This window comes from Phymastichus coffea, unplaced genomic scaffold, assembly GCF_024137745.1.
Source record: "Phymastichus coffea isolate CEN01 unplaced genomic scaffold, Cenicafe_Pcof_1.1 PCOF00017, whole genome shotgun sequence".
NCBI lineage: Eukaryota > Metazoa > Arthropoda > Insecta > Hymenoptera > Eulophidae > Phymastichus > Phymastichus coffea.
Window position 1 is genome coordinate 1,854,840 of NW_026706828.1, and position 23,644 is coordinate 1,878,483.

Below are 23,644 nucleotides of genomic sequence, written 5' to 3' on the forward strand. Positions count from 1 at the left end.
TTATTTATATTCTTCTAATATTTCATATGTTAATAAATAAATTAACTTTACATATCGATATTCATTGTTAATTTATAATTGAATGAGATATTGTGAATCTGTATGTTAAAATCTATATAATTGATACTTTGTTATATTTAAATTATCTATAATTAACATATTTTTCTCAATATTATGGTTCATTATATCTATGTCTATTATTTGTGACGTCACGCTATTTGTTTTGACTCGACTCTTATTTGTATACAGTCGCGTAAACAGTGAGGTAGCGCCGCTTAATGTATTGTTTTGACTAACAGATAAGTACGTTAGACTAGTTGCAGTCATTTAATAAACAGCTCATAAATAGGACCGTTACAACGGGTTATAGTGCTGAATTTTCCGCCAAGCTTTTACCTGTGCGATAATTACCGGTTCACCATACCCTTTTTTTTATTGCACCGCGCGCGCACCGCTAGCACTGCCACACGTATTCGTATTCTGGATTTTCCCCATCCACAAAAAAAAACAAAATAAGCGACAAAAAACCTTATCTCCGAATGGACTTTCACTTTTACACAGCAACAACGAAAAATGTTATAAATTATCGTTCCCTACTCTCGTGCTACACATGGAGTGCAGATGTCGCAAACAAATGGGTTCCAGCTAATTTTACTGAAACTTCACTAAATGATAATTCTCAATAGGCCAATCAAAAGTCTTAATGGATACGAAGCTCTAAAACTACCCCTAACCGTGAAGGGTGGTTTTTGGAGATTGGGAGTGACTTTACAGAAACGCATAATAAATTATGTTGATGAATTGTCTAGCCAAAATATTTTACTAGTGTAATGGGATCTATAACTACCTAAACCATTATTATGTTTAAGGCTTTCATTCTTTACCACTCCTTCTTACTCTCCTCCTTCCACCATCATCCACCTACCAACGTGAATTATGTAGTTCTCATTAGTTGTGGCCTAGTTCATTGTGCATCTCAGCCCATAGCTACTTAGTCCACCATCTTACACGTCTCTTCAAACTCCAACAATTATACCCCTCTTCCTACCTTACAATATTACCTTTTAAAAGATCGCGCAGTACGCCATTTTACGGATTATCTATTTGATAATGTATTTTATCTCACAGTGACTTAGACTATCAGTCTGCACATTTCATCAGCCTCATAACCTGACCCAAGCCTATAAAATACAATACCTTATAAAGCCTCTAAAATGGCTTAGCATATCTCATAGCTTGTGCAAGCTCACTGTATTCTCTGTTTGACAGAAGCTACGATATTCGTTAATAGTGTTGCAAATATCTGTTGATTTCATGTATACTTATATATATATATATATATATATATATATATATATTATAACGGGGTATTAGCTAACTCGTCGTTATAATCGAGAGGATAAAATGATTGACAGCTCGGCCTTATCAGTTACGAATGCCACGAGGCTAGTACGCTGGTGCACGTGTGGCCAAGCCCTTCAACTAGCCACAATGTCAAGCAGCCTCGTGGCCCACGTAGAGCGACGCAGGTAGCAGTGGCTGAGAAGCGCGAAAAGTGGCGACGAACGCAGAGAATTCGCCAAGGATAGGGAGTGAGAGTCGGGCGCAAAGTCAGAGAAACGCAGAGAATAAAAAGGGTAAAAATAATTTATATAAAGCATCCAAGGGAAAGCGTACAGAGTGGTAAATCGGCAAAGAGAGAGAGAAGCGGCAAGCCAGCAAGAGAGAGCTAAACGAGTCGGTACTTACAATGCGATGGCAACGGCCAGGCCCTCGGTACAACGGGTATCCGCTCGCCGGACGGCGTTCCCGGACGCAGGTTGCAGTGGTGAAGAAGCGCGGGACCGTCTAACGCTAGGTCCCAGCGCGCGCACACCGCTCTGTCAAGTCGTCGCACCACGGCACGCACTTGCAAAACAATTCCAGGCAATGCCGGACCGAAAGTCCAAACACTCCAGTAAAGAGGACGAAGTCGAGGGACGCTAAATTGCGGCGATTGCCCAAGCAAAAAAAAAAGGACGGAAAAGCCCTTGCCTCGATGCGCGTCCAGACACGTGTCGTCCGCGTTACGTCTGCCAGTCAATTGCCGCGAGAGGCGTCCCCACTCTTTTATCGCACTTTTCGGCAGCGCGACCACACGCATACACGCATACGCGACTCTCTCTGCTTGTACGCACGCGAGTAGACATGCTGGGCTCTCTCTCCTACCTTACACTTCGACGTTGTCGGCTGCTGCAGGCTGCTGTACAATATAATATGAATTCAAGTATAATATAAGTATATAAATTGCGTACATGCATGTGTGGGAAGAGAGAGACATAACGAATGAATTAAATTCGTTATAATATATATACATATATATATATAATCATTTTTATTGCTCAATTAAAATGCGTTATTCAATGTTATTAAAAATAATTTCAATGAAATAAATTAATAATAAAGTAATAATAAAGTAATAATAAATCTTAGAAACATGAGTAAGAATTCGTTTCATTGATAACAACTTAGTTAATACTGTTATCAATAAATGAACAATTAATAATTTATTTGAAAAAATAAGAGTATATGAATCGAAAGCGTTAATTCTATACATAATGACAACATTGTGATAATTTATTAATTCTAATTAACCGATTTTATATTTACATTACTCGTATAAGATTTTGCAATAATACGAAAATTGATTATTATTGAAATATTATTAACTAATTTAAGTAGTTCTTTTTTAGAACTATATCTACAAGCGATAAACTATTGCTATATGTCAAATTTTATGATTATTTTATTGTAAATATTGCATTATTATATTAAGTAATTTTATTAGTTAACGACTTTTAACTCCGATTTTTGTGATAAGTACTCGTATAAATTATACTTAAATTATCTATAGTAACTTCTGTATTTTTTACATGATTTAGATCTTCGTTAGCGCTGTCTATTGTAAACAAGAGAAAATAATATTGTATACTTGCTTAAATAGCATTAAGAAGGCTGTCCTGCGAAAATAGGCGGGAAAATTTGTGGATAAATACGCTGTATTTTGCACAGGCTGGTATTCTCTCGTAGCCTTTTAAAGTGAGCGTTCAAGATTGAATGAACTTGGCTTAAACCTATGTTGTTTTTCTCTAGTGATTAGCTAAGCAATCCTTTCCTTTCCTATTGTGATTTACGCTCAAATTATAGAACATTTCGCGCTATGAAAAACTTGGGCTGAATTACATCCTTTCAACAAAAAGACTTGAGCTTTACTTATGGAACACTTCGCACCATAAGAAATTAGAGTAAAGTTTATCCTTGATTATACTTCAAATTATTATATATATATATATATATATATATATATATGTATTTTATTGTATAATTTTTCAAATTCAATACTCAAACGAATTCTTATTCATTAACGCGACAACCACGAGAGTACGAACAATATAAATGATAGTTTATATTAACATCACAATATACTGCGAAAATTAATTGGCAAAACCTATCTTACGCATATAGGTAATTTTCACAAACTTCGACTTTTTTTATAAAATTATATATATTTTTTGTAACAGGCTGCCGTTTAACCTGTAATTCCCCTTGAATATACCTACTTGATGGCTAAACGACGCCTAGTTATCTATGTGCTCGAAGCACGTGAACCTACCTTGCCCGGGAGTGCGCCTGCGCAGCGTCTCCTCGCCAATCCGAGTTGGGTTCCCCAACTCGCCACTTGGCGGCGCTGTCGCTCCTGCTTAGCAGCGCTCCTGCGGCTGCTGCTTGAAACTAGGTTGGCGATTCGCCTCTACCGATCTCTGCGTGATCCTTGCTACGCTACCGGCTTATTCGAATCGAAAGTAAATAAACGCGACCTCCGGACAAAGGAAAGACAAAATAACGATGACTTGATTCAGTAATAACTATCGTTCACTTTATTTAGACGAATCAATTACACGGGGGTTTTGCCGAGAGACTTGCGCACGCAAATACAATTGACAATACGCTGGGTGGGAGAGAGAGAGGAAATCGCGATCGACGCGAACTAACCGCTCGCGCGCAATAAACAATTTCTTCGCGTACGCTGCGCGGAATCGCACGACAACAACAAAATTGCAAATGGTGCACCTACCGCGAGTCAGTTGAGGATACGGTGGCCAACCGTATCCGATATATAAATCGCAGATTCGCTGCTCCCCTTCTCGCTATCCTGTTGCCTCTGTTGATGTTGTTGTGCTGCTGTTACTGCTGTTGCTACTGGTGCTGCTGCTGTAGTTGTTGCTGCTAAGGGCGCGTACGCTTATCCGCACGTCCGCTCTGCACTCAACTCACTTCTCTCAAGTTCTACGATACTCGGGGACACCTGTTTTCTCGCACGACCACAAAACGCGTTGACGGCTCGAAAGGGTTAGCTCGATGTAACCAGACTGAGTGACACAGTCATACTGCCTACCGAACTCTCCCCTCCCGGTCATTGCCCCTACGCGCCCTCTCTCTCTCTCGAACCGATCGCGGCTATTCCGCTCAGTAGGGCTCTTATTATTCGGTTAACCGGTTAATCGGTTAACCGATTTTATTCGGTTTACAACTGGTTATTCGAATTGCCGGTTTTATCGGTTGCGGTTTACCGGTTAACTGCAAAACCGTTAACCGATCCGGTTAACTAATCCGATTAACCGGATAAAATTTTTTGATTAATTTTTTATATTTTTTTGCATTTTCTTATTAATAGGGATTATACTCGTAGGTATCATATTTTATAATACTTATTGAGCAATCTTTTTTTATTATTACTATCGGTGTGATAACGATATAACTCTAATTTTCTTCTGATAATAGCCATGCAAAAAAAAATTGCGCAAAAATATAAGTTACCTTAAGTGAAAGGTCAGTATGCACAGAATAAGTTAATATAACTTTTTTAAAACAAAAATAATTAAAAACGCAGGTAGAAGATAAAAAAATGTTGTTTTTGGGTTCCACGAAAAAGAGTTATCACTCGAGTGCCAGTCAAACCTTTAAAAATGATTGCAAAAGTTTGTAATTATGTATACACGTACATCAAAGGTTCAAAAAAACTTCAAAAAATTACAAATTAATTAATTAAATTGCTTGTTTTTTTTTGGCAGAGGTTGTCTTAAACCGCACTATTCGGTTAACCGGTTAACTGCAACCGGAAAACCGCACTATTCGGTTAACCGGTTCACCGATTTCGAGTAACCGAATAACCGACTACCCGGGTACACCTCAAACCGAATAATTGTAAGATCCCTACCGCTCAGCCGCTTGTTAACCTTACGCGAGTCGAACGATTTTCGGTAATCGTTGCATTTTATATATTTATACATAAAAATTTAATTATACAATAAATATATATAAATTATAAATTACTATAAATATAAATTATAATAACTATATATATTGGAATGGGGTGGATTAATTGATGCAGATTGTGTTTGTTTAAGAACTATCTCCCACGATACAGAGCTAACCACCGCTCCGTTAATCACGTATGAGCATACGTGTATTCGTCTTTACAATTGATACTTTCGCTCCAATGTCTCCTTTCCAATAGAGTTGAACTCACCTTAAGTCATCTGACTTGTGACACTTGCTTTCTCTTAGGTGTACGTAGACTAATGTTTCTTTCCACTATTCCCTAGACAAAATCGGTTTAAAAGATATCAGGTGACGGATCCGTTAAATTAAAGAGAAATGAAAGAACGTAATGCGACGAATAAAAATCAAGCCTTTTATAAGAATAAAAGTTAAATTTTTTTGTGGGCCGAAAGACTTGCGCACGCGTATGAGATTTACAATTATCAGGGAATAGAAAGATAGATACATAGATAAGCTTTATTGAGCCGTGGGGTGTAACGACATAGGCTTTGAGCAAAATACTCGTACAAAGCAGATACAATAAATTAGAGCGTAGTAATAGGCAGTAAGATTACACAAATAATATTAACCCTTAGCTGCCACACTTGTCTGGCGGTTACGTAGCTGCCAGACCGGGGTAATTTGTACCCCAGTCAAAAACATGTCATTACGAAGAAAGTATCGAATATATATCGATAAAATATTTTTTGCATAATCTTTAGTAAGTACTTTAATCGTTTACACAGTTAAATTATCCAATTATAGAAATTGAGTGTCATAAAAAAATTAATTTAACAAAAAAAATCGAAAAATTCGTGTTTTTTACGAAAAAAATCATAAAATTTTTATTCTTTTGTTTAAGAAGCTAAAAATTTAACTGGATACTCCTGAAAAGTGATACTTACATAAAAAAAATAGTCTGGTAACGGGTCATTAAAACAAGGTATTTATTTTGAGAAATGAAGGTAGGAATTTTGTGAAAAAATCAACTTCCAGAAATGTTGAAATATTCAAGAACTTTTATTAATTAAACGTACATTTTAGAAGTTTTGTCATATAAAAATGTATAAAACATATTAAAGATACAATGGAAGACCAAAATTGTCAATAGGAATTGAATTAAACTGAATATTAACACAATTTCTCTATACAACCTTTACAACAGTAGCATGCATGTTTTTGACAAACAGGAAAATGGCAAAGCGAGCATTTTTTATCAACCTTTGCGAGATTTTTTATCGTCTTTTCTAGAGCAAAATACACATCTTTGCCCTACTGGAAATGTAACAGACTCTTTTTTTTCAAATTGCACATCAACTTGCAAAATACCAGCAATACCATGCTTTATATCTTTTCGCAAAGTGCTGACAGCCAGTCTCTCTTGTAGAAGTGGTTTGACAAGATAGTGGCTCAATTTTTCAAGACAAACGACAGCTGACGTATTGTCTTTGATACCTTCAGTTTTATTCCGGCACTTTAGTAAAACTCTTGCATTTACAACAGCCTGATCAATCATTCCATAGAAATACCTTTGCGGCCACCTGTTTGTTCTTCGGCTCACAGTATAGGAATGACACAATTTGTCAAAGTTATCTGTGCCTCCTTTTGTTGCATTGTAGTGTCTCACTAATACGGGTTTGCCTTCGCTGATCTCCGTAGAATGCATAAAAGAAGATATGACAAGCACAATCTTCGTGCTTCTCTTCTTTTTCGGCGTGTAAGATAGAAGCGTCAAATTTTCTGCATGGCAAAATGTTGTACCCGGTGCTGGCTTTGACGGCTTCTTGAATTCCTCAGGAATCTCTCGCTTGTTTTTCCTTATCGTGCCAGTTATCTTCAAATTGTAAGGTGCCTCAAGCATACACTCCCGCCCAATAATCTTTGCCCACCTGAGAACAAAACGACTATAACTTTGAAACTCCATATCTCGGTTGGAAATACACCTACAGAGCTCTGCGGGGGCTCATTTGGAAGGGTTTTTCGAGCACTTTTCAATGGTGTATATTGAATTCATGTTTAGATATTTCCCTTGCAGATAGGACGGCGAATATAAAAACAAAAATTACGAAATTTTTGCTTTTTCTTTAACCGCTTGCCATTTCGAGAAAAAAAATCGTAGAAAAATTCTAAACATAGCATTTTTTAGCTCTTTTTCTGCACTATCCAAAACACTCATTCAAAAATAATTTTCGTCTAAATTCAGCGATTATATGAGCATTTCATTCAAAAACAGCATCTATATTCATTGCTCTGTATCTCGGAAAATTCGAATTGTAAAAAAAAATTTTCTTGGAAGAAAATGCTCTATTTTGTAAGTAGAATACGTGAACGAAATTTCATAATCATATGAAAACATTTTTTTTTCAGTCGTAATATCAAGTAGTCTAATTTTTTCAATATTTCACTTTGGAATAATAAAACAGATCATTTATACTCGAAGCTATTCTATTAATTGTAGATAAATTTTAATTGTATGCAAATCTCGATCAACGAAAAATCTAAGTAGAAAAATTAATCTAATCTACCAAAACTGACATAACTAATGATTAGTGAAAAAAATTTTTTTTAATGTTGTTCTAATCTTCTAAAAAATTGTTTACCATAGTAACATATTATTGAAGTATGGCACCGAGAGATTTTAGTAAACGTTATCAAGTTATTGGATTTCACATAAATGGTAAAAGCAATCGTTTCCGCGGTCTACCAGAGCGCTTCTTGTCTTCAACACTGCCGCTACTTTTAAATTTATTTACATTGTAGTCTACGGTTCGACGAGGAATATTGAGAATACTAGCAATCTGACGATTGCTTTTACCATTTATGTGAAATCCAATAACTTGATAACGTTTACTAAAATCTCTCGGTGCCATACTTCAATAATATGTTACTATGGTAAACAATTTTTTAGAAAATTAGAACAACATTAAAAAAAAATTTTTTTCACTAATCATTAGTTATGTCAGTTTTGGTAGATTAGAATAATTTTTCTACTTAGATTTTTCGTTGATCGAGATTTGCATACAATTAAAATTTGTCTACAATTAATAGAATAGCTTCGAATATAAATGATCTGTTTTATTATTCCAAAGTGAAATATTGAAAAAATTAAACTACTTGATATTACGACTGAAAAAAAAATGTTTTCATATGATTATGAAATTTCGTTCACGTATTCTACTTACAAAATAGAGCATTTTCTTCCAAGAAAATTTTTTTCTACAATTCGAATTTTCCGAGATACAGAGCAATGAATATAGATGCTGTTTTTGAATGAAATGCTCATATAATCGCTGAATTTAGACGAAAATTATTTTTGAATGAGTGTTTTGGATAGTGCAGAAAAAGAGCTAAAAAATGCTATGTTTAGAATTTTTCTACGATTTTTTATCTCGAAATGGCAAGCGGTTAAAGAAAAAGCAAAAATTTCGTAATTTTTGTTTTGATATTCGCCGTCCTATCTGCAAGAGAAATATCTAAGCATGATTTTAATATACACCATTGAAAAGTGCTCGAAAAATTCTTTCAAATGAGCCCCCGCAGAGCTCTGTAGGTGTATTTCCAGCCGAGATATGGAGTTTCAAAGTTATAGTCGTTTTGTTCTCAGGTGGGCAAAGATTATTGGGCGGGAGTGTACGTTGAAGCAAAGGTACCGACGTATACCAGTTGTCAGCCGTAATTGAACGTCCAGTATTGTATATTGGTTCTGCGACTATTCGAAAATAGTACTCTGGTACACTTTCTCCACTTATATTTTGAGCAGTATTTTTGCCGAGATATGGTATGGCAAATATCTAAAAATGAAAAATAAAAGTATTATATTTATATTACGGCACTATATATTATATATCATAGCATTTTTTTGAAAAATATTTACCATATAAGAAGTTTCAGCATCGTTGAGACAAATAATTTTGAATCCATATTTGTCGGGTTTATCTTTACTATAAACTCGGAAAATGCAACGGCCACGGAAACCCAAGAGCTGCTCGTCGACAGTACATTGACTGCTGGGTGTGTAGTACCGCTTGCAATTGCCCATAAAAATGTCCCAAAGTTTGCGGATAGGCGCGAATCTGTCCTCTCTATTTCTTGAACTCTTGACGTCAAAACGCAGACATGACTGCAGAAACGAAAATCGATTCCTTGTGAAAACACACCTGTAGAATGTAATACCATTTGCCTTGCTCCAAAGCCGATTATCATCAACGTTAGATGATTTCCACAATCCGGCATAGCATAAAACGCCGATATAAGCTCGGATTTCATTAACGTCGGTCGGGTGATGGTAGGTTTCCATTTTTTCTTCAACTATAAGTGGCATGCAGATTTCTTCAATTTTGCTGTTTGTGTTTTCAACAATAATTTCGATCATTTCATTATTGAAAAGAAGATCGAAAAACTCCTCAATGGTACTGGCATTTAGAGCATCGCCTGTTGGCCCAGGAACCAATTCAGCAGGAAGGCTTTGACGCTCTGCAAAATTGAACATAAAATCATATTTTAAATTGAGGGAGATGAAAAGAAAGAGAAAGGCAGCGGCACAGCGCGGCGTATAAGAGGTAGATAGGGAGAGGAAGGCAGCTGCACGGCCAGTCGGATGGAAAAGCGGTAGAGTAAGAGGGCGAGAGAGAGAGAGAGAGCGAGAGAGAAAAAGAGAGCAAGAGAGAGGGGCAGGTGCAATAGAAAATTTACCTGATGATCTTGCCGGCATCCTTGTGTCCCAAACGAAGCCATTTTTGCCTTTTAGCTTGGTTGTCGGACGCCTACGCGCGCGTTGCTCCGAAAGCCGTTCAGCTAGAGAAACGTTTTCAACGTCGGAATCTGAGTCGGAGCTGTCATTTTCAGAGAAATCTTCATCTGCAGAATCATCTAAATTGCTTGGAGAAGTCCCAGTTCCACTAGTTGCATTGCTACAAGTGGTAGAATCATTCGTATCCTCGATGCCATCTTCCTCTAGCAGTTCTTCCCGTATGCGACGCGTTCGCAAATTATATGCCATCTAAATAATTCAAATAAAATATTATATATCGGCAAATAAAAATTAAAAACGATTAGAATACCATTTACTAACCTTATTTTACACTTCACTGCCAATTTAGAACGAAAAAAACAACCACTCCAAATCACCGAAAAATGACGTTGTTTACACACTGGGGTACACGCGATCCCACTCCACTTTGCTCTACGACCACAGCTAGACTGACACTTTCAAAGTAGCGGCACTAGGCCGAATGGAAGGGGGGGTGTCTTAATGACCTACAGATATCGCCATAAGTATCGATTTATCGGTTTAAACTATTCAAAATTGAGATAGAAATGGCTGGAGTACCGCTGTACCCCTGTGTGGCAGCCAAGGGTTAATTTAAGGTGAACTTAGGTTGAGCGTAATATGTAAAGAATATGAGAGTGAAGTTATGATGCATACATAAAAATAGAAATAATACAATACTCGCATGGGGTAGAGAGAATTGAGCTAAATTAATTGAGAAAAGGTTAGGTGACGAGATGAGGTGAGGTCGCAAATCGTGATATACAAAAATGAAATAAGGTAAATTTAAGTAACTAGATGAGAACAGGCGGACTTAATACAATATAATATACTCAAGAGAGCAGACCGAATACAAAATTAGATTACCGGCTAAAGAGGGTAAATGAAGCTGGTGAACAAGTTATTATACATGGTGAGTAGGTAAATGCGATTTAGGAATGAATTCATTCAGCCTGGTGAGAGGAAAATGTGACAGTGAATGTAGACTATGGATCGAAGAGTGGATGTAAGAATGAATATTACACTGAAGAGTTGAATGGAGGAAATATGCAGACTAGGTAACGACCAGGTGATAGGAGGTACTCTGATGATGAGGTGAAAGCGGAAACGTTGAAAGGAAGAGGGATAGATGGTAGTTTCAGGAGCAACGAAAGATTTGTGAGGTGTTTGGCGTCAGCTCTGTGGTGAAAAAGGAGATGTTCCATCACCATGAAGTAGCCATACAACCAGCGCTTGAGCTCGACATAGCGAGTAACATCAAACTCGGTGATGGCTAACTGGTTGAGGAGGTACATACCATAAGCCGCTGCCGAAAACCTTCAAGCTTCAGTTCTCGGAGCAGGATAGGAAAAGGCTATAGGTAGATTACGGGAAAAGTGCTTTAGGTTAGGAGGATTTGGAGTTTTGACGTATGTTGTAAGGTAGCTCGAGTATTGACAGCATACAGTTTTGTATGTGCGAAGGATGAGAGAAATGTTGCACTGACTCTCAAGAGATAGCCAGCCCAGACACAATTTATAAAAGGTGATATGGGAGTCAATGCTTGTTGTGGGAATGAATGGTATGAAGCCTGTGATGAATCTGACACAAGCATTGAAAGCGGTTTGAGGGGCCAGGGTTCTGGACTTGTCAATTTTCATGAAAGCTATAGAGGCACATGTAAAATGGAAAAAAATTAGTGCTTGGACCGGGTATTTCCTTGTCTCAATGGTGAGTGACCTTCTATAGAACTTCAGGTAGTTGAAGCCAAGGTGAACTCTCTTAACAATGTCGAAGATGTCAGGTTTTCATTGAAGAGTTGACGTGATAGTAAGTCCTAGAGTTTTGACTGATGATGATAATGGTATCTCAACATCATCAACCTTAAGCCTGTACAATGAGTTAAGGTCTATAGAGAGAACATGAAGTTCGCTTCCAACAATCATGACTTCCGTTTTGGCAACGTTAAGTTGGAGACCGCTTACTCGCTTCCAATCCGCAACCGCCTGAGCATACAACTGAACCTTTGCAAGTCCCTCAATAATCTAGGAAGGGACGTAGTGATGGTAAATCTGGGTGTCATCAACATAAGAAAAAAAGCACTCGTGGGAAATCATTAATGAAAATAGCGAACAATAGCGGACCAAGGACGCTTCCTTGCGGGACACCTGTCTGTGCACGTAACCATTGAGAAACGGAATCTTCAAGGTCAATAACAGCCTGCACCCTGTCGGCCAGGTAGCTAAAGAACCAACGAAGAACGGAATCACCAACATGACAAGCTCTGATCTTAGTAACAATCAGGTCATGAGGTATATTATTGAAGGCCTTTAAGAAATCAAAGAGAACAAGGATGGTAATTTGTCTCTTATCAATGGCAAACGTTATGTCATCGAGGATACTCACCAAGGCGATCTCAGCAGAATGTCCCTTCCAGAAACCGACCCGTTTAGGGTCTAGAAGATTGTTTGCTTCTAAATAGTTAGAGAATTGTCGGTGTAATAGTCGTTCGAAGATTTTAGAGGATTCAGACAATTGCGCGATGAGCCTAGTATTAGAAGGGGACTGGGATGATCTGACTTTGGAGAGAAGACGAATGAAGGTGCGCTTCGACGTGGAGGGTAAAGTGGATGTTTCAATAGATTTATTAAAAATTTCGGTAAGTTTGCAGACTAAAGTGTCTAGTCCAAGAAGAAGCATCCCTCCTGTGAGTCCATCACAGCCTTTGCCTTTAGAACGCATAGCTTTGATCTCGGTCTCAACGTCAGATTGTATAATTTTTGAGAAAACAAATGGAGGAAAATAAAAAGTTATGTGCAGGGGAGAACTACAGATATTGTCAAATTTAGTAAAGGTCAGTGGTGGAGATTTGTTGACAACTGTGGCAAAGTGTTTGTTGAGTTCATCAGCTGAGAAAAAGAGCAGTGGTGATGGTAAATGCCAATTGGCTAAGCCGATATTATGAAGGGTCTCCACTTAGATGTTTAACTATTGGCATGCTCAATGTTATTGCGGATATGGATATTTTTCTCTGTGTCAAGCTCGTTTGAAATGGCAGTTCTTAGGGAACGATATTGTTGAAGGGCCAAGGATGAGCCGGAAGCTCGAAAGCGTCTGTAGGCTGTATCACGGATCCGTATTTGGGCACGTAGTTTATTAATTACCCAGAGCTTCTTTTTCGCGGAGATGGTGACAAGACGAGAAGGAGCAAGCTCGTCGAAAGCAGCACAAACCGCCAGGGTGAAAATTGCTCAAGTCGATCGACTAAGGTTGTGTCTAGATGAAATAAACCACCCGAGTAGCTCGAGGAGACAGAGAGCTTGCTGGTGTGTGACGGTGTAGACCTGTCATGGCCTGCACCGTGTGCTTATCTCCCTCTCCTTCCTAGGCAAAGGCGCATGGCCGGCATCAAACGCACGTTATTATCACGTGCCTGATGCCTGCCCTTTTTATTTTCAGCAACGCACGAGAGCGAAGGACGAGGCCAGGGACGCGACGACGCGTTTGAATATTGAGAGTGCGAGAGAGAGAGAGAGAGAGAGAGAGAAACAATAGTTTTAGTGGTTGGGCTTGGCGCGCGGCACTTGTCGCGACCGGCATTGCCGCGTGCCGCCGATTAGGAGGCGAGTGGTCGGAGAAGGCGTGAGTAGCCGGCTCATCATGCACTCGCGACAGTTATGCGACGCACGCGAGAGTAATCGGCTGCATTAGTTAGTTGGACCATCGCTGCGAAGCCTGCCCCTTTGTTCGGGAAGAAGTCGGCAGTTCTCGTCAGATTAGCCGGACGGATTCTCCCTGCCAGGGAAGTAGCAGTCAGGAAGTTTTCCGGCAAGAAGCCACCACCAGGACGGTACCCGGCAGGTTCTTCTGCCAGATCGCCGGTCACACAGCAGCCAAGAATCTCCTTGCCAAGCCGCCAGTGGGATATCTTCCAGACTACCAGCGACAGCGGCGTCCGCCGACATCGGTCAGGTCACCTGTTCCTCTCTCTTTGTATCTCTCCTTTTTCCTCGGCGATTCTCACGGTTCGCGTTGCTACGCCAGGCTTTCCCGAGCCGGCGTAGTTTTCGGCAGTGTGTAATTTAAGTAGTTGTTTGAGCCGGTTAACGAGGTGACATGGCGCTAACGTGCCGGTCATCTCGTTTAGATTAAGTTTGTGCGTTATTGCTAATAAGTGATTTGTACTCTCGTCGGCACTCGAGGTAGTGCGTTTGTAATAAACGGTTTATTAACGAGTTGTGTGTGTGAGATCATTTTGCCTGTACTTCTCCTCCCTGCTTTGCTTGGAGCGATACACCGCCTCCCTTGCCCTCACAATCTAGGCGGAAAAAATTATAATCGGCTAAGGTAAGGTGTTCATCAGAGATGACGTTACAGAGTTTCGTTTCGGAAATGGCAATAATATTATATGCACTTGATAATATTATATGCCTGTGCTTCCAGGAGAGAGAAATGTCACGGCACGTTCAGGCCGTTCATATTAATGTCCGTCACGGTTAGGGATAATCGAGAGGGGGTGAAGGTGGTGACAGGATTATTCACCGGGACACAGGGTTATTCATTGAAAAATTTTCAATCAACGCACAAAATTAGAACAAAAATAATCAAAATATTATAGAGTTAAATATATTTTTTTCAATTTAACTATTTTTTAAAAGTATTTACCGTTATTTTGGCTTGGAAAATGTAATAAATAGTACATCTCTATTTTTATATTATTAAAACAACATATGCAACCCAGTTTATCTTTGTTATATAAGCAAAAATAATGAATTAGCGTAGAATATACAGAGTACCACAAAAAGTAGAAGTTTGTGAGAATCGCCCATATACCTAGATAATAGAGTTTCAAATAGAGTAATCTTCTCTTGTTCGCCTTTACTTGCTTTTTCTCATACATTTTTCAATACTTCTATAAACTTATATCATTATTCTGCTTATCATCTAAATTTATTTTGAAAATATTTCCTTATTGTATAGTCTGAAATAACAGTAACTTAAATGTCTTCTAAAATCTTTACAATTGATTTTGTTTCTGATATTTAAATAAACGTAAAAAATATTTTCTATATTGGATTATTGTATGGACAATATGATGACAATACTAAATATTTTAACTAAGAGTAAGATCAAATTATAAATAAAATTTGTCATAGGCATTCAAGTGAATTTTATAATTTTGTCTAAACTATTTAATAAGAGAGCCTGCTACTATATTATAAAAATTAAGTAAATCTTATAGATAATAATTCAGAAAATAAAAATTAGATTTTGTGAGCACAAGTGAAAAATAAGTAACACTTGTGGTAGTGCTTTCAGCTTTTTAATTACAAAAATTAGCATATAACATTTTTACTTCTAATTTTTTGCAATTCTTATCAGGTTAGGGTTAATAAAAATATATAAAATAAGACAGAGTGCAAAAATATAAAAATTATCATTCAAACCAAAAATATTTACAAAAATCTTAAAAAATTAATTAACAATTAGTCAGTATGTACTATATAGTAGTGACTCAATTTTACTTTTCATTAATACAAATCTTTATTAACATGATCATATTAACATCTGATGTTCCAGCAAAAACTTTGAATATAAAAAAATGATATTGCACATTAATAATAATTATTAATAACAATTAAGCCTATACAAAATTTACATAGACTGTAACAAGCTACGTTCGCATACTACGCCGAGAAAGTGGCAAAGCGTACTGGCTAGCAAAATATGTTTAAGCCAGCATAATGGAACAGTTGAATACGCTGCCTTGATTCGAATACACCTAGATCTATTATCGAGTTAATTATAACGATTCGGTGTAAACTATTCATCGAGCGCAGCAGCATTATTCATCTCCATTGAGTCAAAGGTCTGCGAGAGATAAAAATCGTTGACTTCATAATCTACTCAGCAATCAGAAGGACAGGTTTCGTTACTACATCACTGAATCGTCAGATCAAGAGGTTTCATTATTGTAACCGCGCAGAGTAACTAATCTGCCCAAGTTACGAGCTACTTGAACTCATTATCCTTGGATTCTGTCGGGTGCATTGACCGAGCATTCTAGTATATACGGTCGCGCGATCAAACTTCACGCTGTGAGTGTCGGGACAAATTTGCAATAAGCGTGTATAACATTGTAAATAATGAATAAACTGAGATGTCTAAAATATGCGTTAATTGTAGTTGACTATATCCCCGAGCTCTGACTGCTACTCATCGTTTATACTCACGGAATTTTGAGCTTGCAAGCGCATAAATTTTTACATTTTTCCATAGCCCGTGCAAGAGCAACAGATCACCTTGCAGCATTGATTAGTTAAACTTAACGCTAGCTAATTTAAGTTCCTCAAAGACGGAGCTCAGCGCTCATGGGGTCTAAATCTATTTAAGAGCTCATACTGTTCACTGTTACAAGAAACATTTTTTATTTGTAATGGCCACTGTTATATATTAAAACAATCACTAAAATTATTATTGTACATTTTTGTTAATTCTAGCACAGTAAGCATTTCAAAAAATTATTAGTGGTAATTCATAAGTAACATTTTGTCATTAGAAAGCTGAAAGCAAGACCATCAGTTTTATAATTTTTTCTTGTACCTACAAGATCCAATAGTCACATTGTGAGTTATTACTTAACACGTGAGATAGGTGTTTCAAGTTTCTAGTATAAATGTTATAGGAATATTTGTCCATTATTATCTAACTGTCTAGCTAAAATTCAGACTCAGTATTCAATTATTTATAAACGCTAGTAAACCATAAATGTTAACAGAATGACAAATATTATTAAGCATTTTACAATAGATATTGCTGATTTTAACTCGAGTAGAATCCGAACTATACTGCAAATTGAAACAACTGAGCTTTTAGAAATACTTTAAAAACTTTATGGACTATCCAGTCCAGTTTCATATTTGATTGCAATCAGTTCTCATCTAGAAAGTAAAGAACTTGCAACTGATCGTCCACTTATAGCTGATTGAAGACTCATCATTGAACCCCTACACAATAAAAAATATCTTTAATAAGAAATACTTTATTTTTCATTGTTAAATAAGTTATGAAATTCAATTACTTGTAGTGAGCTGATGGTAGAACTTCATAAAAGTACATTAATTGAGCTTTATGAGAGCTGATTGAAGGAAGAAATTCTCCTTGTTCCTCTGAATTTAACCACTGTAATATGTAAATTCCAGATTCTTGCATGATATGCGTTCCCTAAAAATAACATAATTTATAAACCTTTGGAATAACAAAAATTATTTTTAGTAAAAATGTCCATGCTATATGTGGAGTTTTATTCAAATCGAGAATCAAACTTGCGCTCTTAAACCTTTTTGGCTTCGTACGTTGGCTTGAGCCAATATATGACAGACACAAGGCAATAATACAGTATACGACTAATTAACATCAAGGAAATGTCGTAATTACACTGCCAGTCATCTACTACGGGCCCCCCGCCGCAAAATTAGTCAAAAGTCAAAGTTCAATATCTCTGATAAAATTTAACGTACAGAGTTGTCCGAGGCGCGTTTGAAAGGTCTTTCCAAGAGCTTTCAAATGGTATGACTCATAGATGACATTAATTGTTTTTAAATTTTTTGCAAGCAATAATTCAACATTGAAAATTCAAAAAACTTTTTGCTAACTTTGAAAATTTGCATAATCTGGAAAAAAATCCTTCAAAAATTTTAGTTAAAGCATTTTTTAGCTTGGATCAAGTTTTATTTGAATCACTAGTCAAAAAAGTATTTTCGTCAAAACCGACGCGCGCACGGGCATTTTTTCCGGGATGTGACAGTTTTTTTAAACATTTTTTATCTCCTGCAACGGTAGTCGAATCAATTAATCAATCCGTTCGCGATTCTATTACTCGCGTTTTAGTTCGAATGATTAAGAGAGAGACGGCTCGTGAGAGTTTGAAATAGGCAATTAAGCCTCAGCTGTTTTCGCGAGAATACCGCCAATTTGTTTTGTATTGTGTTTCGCCGCTTTCATAAAGTTTTCTGGGACGATTTTTTTACGTGCGTGAGTGCAACAGCATTATAACGGCAGCAAGCAGTAGCAGTATAGCAGTAGCAAATTGCAACAGATTGGAGAGCGAGGTAGAGCAGCTGATCAATTGGAGGAGCATCGACAGTTGATTTTCTTCATCAACAATTACGGCTGATCACCGTAATTGCACCGCAGGGTAGGTGTACCTTCCTTTATTATTGCGTGACAAAATAAGTTCGAAAGTATTTTGTCAACCGCGATCTTGAATTTTTGTATTCGCGCCGAGCGTTAGTTTTCGCGGCAATTTTCGAATTCTCTCTCTCTCTCTCTCTCCCACCGAATATTAATAATGAATTGTAAATCCTATTCGCGTGTGTTAGTTTTTCGGCCCATAAAAGACTGTAGTTTTTATTGATTAACTTAGTTAATTTTATTCGCCGTTTACGTCATTTCGTTTCCTATTAGCTTAATCGATCTATAAAGGCTTAGGTTTTAATCCGATTTCATCTAGGGGATAAAGCAGATTAGACATAAAGTCAGTCACACCTAACAAGGGAACCACCCCAACCTGATCTCACCGATTTGAATGATTTTGGGATATGTTGTAGTACTTGAAAAAAAAATTAGATACGTGTTTTTTTATCTGCCCGTAAGGGCTTTTAAGGGGTGAAATCCACCCCGAAAATCAACCCCTAAAATCAGTTTTTTTAATATTTCTCAGCATCAAATGAATATTTTTCAGTAAATTCAACGTTACAAAATTTCTTATAAAAAGGCGCTTTTAAGGACATAACATTTATACCGAAGGGATGCAACCCCCTTTTTAATAGAGGTAAATACACTATTTTTTGTATTGTTTTACGACATGTAATATAGTAAATCAGCTTGAGTGATTTAAAAATCGCACTGATAATGAGAAAATACCAAAATTAAATTGACGTGTTTCCGGATTTAAAAAAACTAACTAACCAACCTGCCTCTAACCCACCAAAACCCCCATAAACCATCCTTACCGAACCACATGCAGGCTAACCCACCTAATCCTGTGAAAAGCAACTTTAGTCGTTTGTTATTTCTTGAAATAATTGAACTTTACACCATAAGCGAGTTATCCCAGCTGTATAACATACCTCTTATCCACCTACCCCTAACCTATCTAACCCCCACCCTTATAAACCACCCTTACTGAAACACAAGCAGGCTAAACCTCCTAACCCTGGGAAACACGATTTAAGTCGTTTGTTATTTCCTGAAATAATTTAATCCTACGCCTGAGCGAGCTACCTCAACTAACCAACCTGCCTCTAACCCACCAAACCCCCATAAACCATTCTTACCCAACCAAATGTAGGCTAATAGACCTAACTTTGGGAGAATTGAGTTTATCAGTTGCTTTTTCTTAAAATAATTGATTTCTGCACCGTACGTGGGGTATCCCATTTTTTTTTTAAATATATCTGTAGCTCAAATATAATTTATGACAAATAAAAATATGTTTAATACATTTTTTTTTAATAGTACCAAAATGGCGAGAAATATCTCTTAAAAATAAACACGAGAATAACACGAGGTCTAATTATCATTTATAGATCTATACATATATATTTATATTCGTATGTAGATACATAAATATATTTACGTAAGAGCGATTGTACGCGATACTACATATATTTTGATTTTTCATAATAATTTTCATCTTTTTCTTTTTTTTTATTTATTGGTAAATAAAAATGTATCATTCAACGAATTCCTTACAGAAATGATAATCATCGAAAAAGTGTTTGAAATATAATGATTTTTTACACCAACCACACCGTATTATAGCAACATTTTTACATGCTTCTACTTCGCAATGTTTATTGCAAGAATCTCCAAAACTAAAAACAACAGGGTTATCTGTTTTAGCTGGTTTTTCAGCAATGTAGCCGCTTTTATACCAAGCGTATTTAAAAATATTTGTATATCTTGGTGAAGAAAGCTGGTTATGGACAAGAGACTGCACTTTTATGATGTTATTTCTTGAATGTAGATTCATTTCATAGTCCATCAAAATTACTTGATCTGATAAACGTTGAACTAAGTTTTTCCAGATACGAAATCCATAAACATCGAGTGGTTGGATGTTCACTGTCGTTCCTGTGGGAATTTTTTTTATATTAACAATTTTGTTTGTCGGCACCGTTTCCCTTACAGCTTTATCGCAATGTCCACTCCAAGAGTCGAGTAAAAGTACAGATTGAGGTCCAACATTTGAGTAAAAAACTTCTTTCAACCAAATTTTAAAATGATCTAAAATTAAAAAATGTCAACATTTTTTTATCTCATTGCATTATAATAAACAAAAATATACTAACTTGTCGTTAATTTTCCAGATTTAGATGCTTCCATATGCACATTTTCTGGTCTAAATAATGAAGATTGCACTATGGGACCGAATTGATCACTTTTTTCTTTTAATACTATAAAAAGTGGTGATAAAAGTTTCCCGGTTGCTGATATAGTTGGCTGAATCGTATAACTGTGCGTTGTCGATGAAACCGACTGTACCAGACATTGCACCTGCTTTTCTCCTTCAACTGCTAATGTTCTTCCCGAGTGCATTTCTAATTGGAAACCATTGTGATCTGAATCATAAAAGTTTGCAATGCCGATTTCTGGTATACATGATTTAACATCCGCTACAAAAGCATCAGCATTAGTTTGTAGTTCTTCTTTACTTTCTAATGTTTTTTTGGTGATAAATTTATTTATTTTTCTAGATACTGTTCTATGAGCTTTTTTAAATTTTAGTAACCAATTTTAAGAAGCCTTAAATCTTATATCTTCAAGGTCAACAATTTTTTAAGCTTGCAATGCCCATTTCCGTATATCTCGATCATGCACTATCGTAGCAGGTGCAATAGCGGCTTTTAAATTATCAAACGTGTATTGGAAAATTTGCGCAATTTTTTCTCGGTAAGTTCCATTTTTATGAATTGTTTTCGCCCAACGTTTAAGTTGACTTAGAAATGAAACTTTTTTGAATCTATGTTGTACAGTATCCAGTTTTAAGTTTTTGTTTTTTCCGCTCCTCCAAAATTCTGGCTCTTTGTTTATAATCAAATGTGATTTCTTCATCATCATTTGTGCACTGATTTGTTGGTGCAAAATCAGGATCAGGAAAGTGATGTTGAACTACATCTTCGATTATTTTAGCATCAGTATCTTTATAATCTTCATGAAAATCTAACGTCTCTTCAACAATCATATCAATATCATTAAACTCATACACGGCATCTATTAATATTTCTTTCAACTTTTCTGACAATTGAATTTCTTTGAAATTAATCTCGCTATCGGGTATTTGTAAATTTTGAAAATATGCTAATAATAAATTGACTACGTTCAAAGGATTGATCTTCATGTTTTAATCTAAAACAAAATCAAGATATAAAAACTCTTTTTTGCAGTTGAATAATTTTACAAAAGACAAAAGAAAACCTAGTCTATAGATAGAATTCGATCATACGTTTTTAACAGTTATATTTCACATATTTACAAATCAAAATATTTGAATAAAATTATGTATGATAAGTGACATAAATACTTACATAGTAGACAAAAACTTTTCTTCTTATTATGTACTATATTTTCGTGTTCGGGAAATTTGTATGTAAATATAGAAATAAGTTTATTTATAAATCCAGCACTATAAAAAAACTTTTACTTTTTAAATACTTGACTTTTCTTCAACTACTATGAATAATGAAATATGTATCGGATGTCTTATTTTCGTAAGGGGCGTAGATTTGATATAACTTATCTTCTTCGAGCCATTGATAAGACAAAATTGTAAATAAGATAAAGTGTACAGGAAAGTAAAGTACCAACAAAAAGTAAACTAAACCACAAGTGAAAATTCAAAAAAGTAAATAGTTTATAAGTATAGGAGTTGAGACTATAATAACTATTTGTGACTATTAATATAATCAATTATTTGGTATAATTTCTTTTCTCATTGACAAATTATAAATGATTAAAAAAGAAATAATAACTATATTATTTCTTTTTTAATGATTTGTTTTCTTCCAAGTAAGTATAAGCTATTCTTGCAATATGGGAGCGTACATTATTCTGCATCAAGATGAAATTACGGCACATTTGCCGACGCATTGGAATTACGTGAGGGCCTAAAACTTCATTTATATAACGTCCCGCTATTAGTTCTGGGGGTGATGGGTGAACCACTAAATCTGATTGATGGTTCATTGAAATTCCACCGCATACCATAACGAATCCTCCATTAAATGTTCGAGTTGGATTAACGTGATTTGGTGCAAACTGTTGTCCTCTACGACGCCTAATTCGAATCCTAGCATCGTTTCTGTAAAGACAAAATCGAGATTCAGCTGTAAGAACTCATATTTCCAGTCTCTAGGTGTTCAATGTTGATAATTACGAATGTAATTTAAACGAGCTTGTTGGTGAACTGGTTTTAAATTAGGCACTCTAGCACGAGTTCGTAATCTCAAACCCCTCTCGTGAAGGCGTTTCCTTATCGTCTGCCTGGTAAAGCATCATTCCCAATTTGTCGCGCAACCTGCCGTGGATTGCGCAGGATTTCATTAACAATGTTGCAATCCTCTTGATTCGTAGTAATCCTATGTCGACGTTAACCAGGCCTCCAGCCATAAGAGCCTGTTTCTTCATACCGACTAGAAACGCGTGACACCATTGAGCGATGAATCCCTATTCTTGTGGATATATGGTTTTGACTTAGTCCCGCTTCTAGTAGGGCAATAATTTGAACAGATTGGATTTTAGTAAGCTGAGGCATTTCGGTTAAGAATATGTTACTGTAATTTTTAATTGCTATGTACTCTGTATAATAAAATGAATGTTGAATGATCTTTCGCATTAACTCTTGACCAGTATACCGCCTCGAACATTTACATTTTTTTTTTTAATTAATTTGTCGTTCAGGGTTGATAATTTTTTCGAAAGTGTGGAGGTGCAATGTTATATGTAACGAAAACGTAGTAGTGTAATTTAAAATAAAGTTACATTTGTCATGGATTAATTTAAAAAAAAGAAAAAAACGAACATTAATGTGGTTTTTTAGTTTATGAGGGCTTAGAATATATTATATAGCTCCCGAAGGACAAATTTGTTAAATGTGATCTGATAATTTATTTAGCGGTATTTGTCTAAAACATAAAAATATCTTTAAAATGGCATAACTTGATAAAAAAAATCGTAAAAGGTTGAATTTTTTAAAAATATTCGTTGAAAACTGTACTTTAAGATGGTATTTGTGGTTTTTTGAGAATAAATTTTTGCCAATCCAGGTAAACATGCAATATATTACGTTTCTTAAGAAAAAAAGTTGGTAGATCTGATTAAGACATAGCAATGTAGTATTATCTCGCAGCTATTGGAAATTACTTTTTCCAAAAAGTACACAAAATTCCCTACAAAACAAAATCACAATACGATGAAAATTGACCGAGTTACAAGCATTTGAAAAATGGCAATTTTTCTATGAAAAATATTGTT

General features: G+C 36.1%; 2 protein-coding genes across 3 annotated transcripts in view; both read right to left on the bottom strand.

Annotated features, from left to right (window-relative positions):
• Positions 1–6,577: 6,577 nt before the first annotated feature.
• On the bottom strand, positions 6,578–10,360 carry LOC131675225 (uncharacterized). Its single transcript, XM_058954134.1, has 4 exons — positions 10,054–10,360; positions 9,236–9,834; positions 9,012–9,152; positions 6,578–7,195 (listed from the first exon to the last, which is right to left on the bottom strand). Exons 1-4 carry the CDS (start codon positions 10,358–10,360, stop codon positions 6,578–6,580), a joined length of 1,665 nt encoding a protein of 554 aa, XP_058810117.1.
• A 4,418-nt stretch (positions 10,361–14,778) lies between these two features.
• LOC131675206 (protein real-time) overlaps positions 14,779–23,644 on the bottom strand; it is a 749,330-nt gene continuing 740,464 nt past the window's right edge. For both annotated transcript variants that reach the window (XM_058954109.1, XM_058954108.1), the window contains 2 exons: positions 17,190–17,332; positions 14,779–17,115 (listed from right to left, as the gene is read on the bottom strand). In XM_058954109.1, the coding sequence (XP_058810092.1) occupies positions 17,046–17,115; positions 17,190–17,332 (213 nt within the window). In that variant the 3' untranslated portion in view covers positions 14,779–17,045. The remainder of the gene's footprint in view (positions 17,116–17,189; positions 17,333–23,644) is intronic.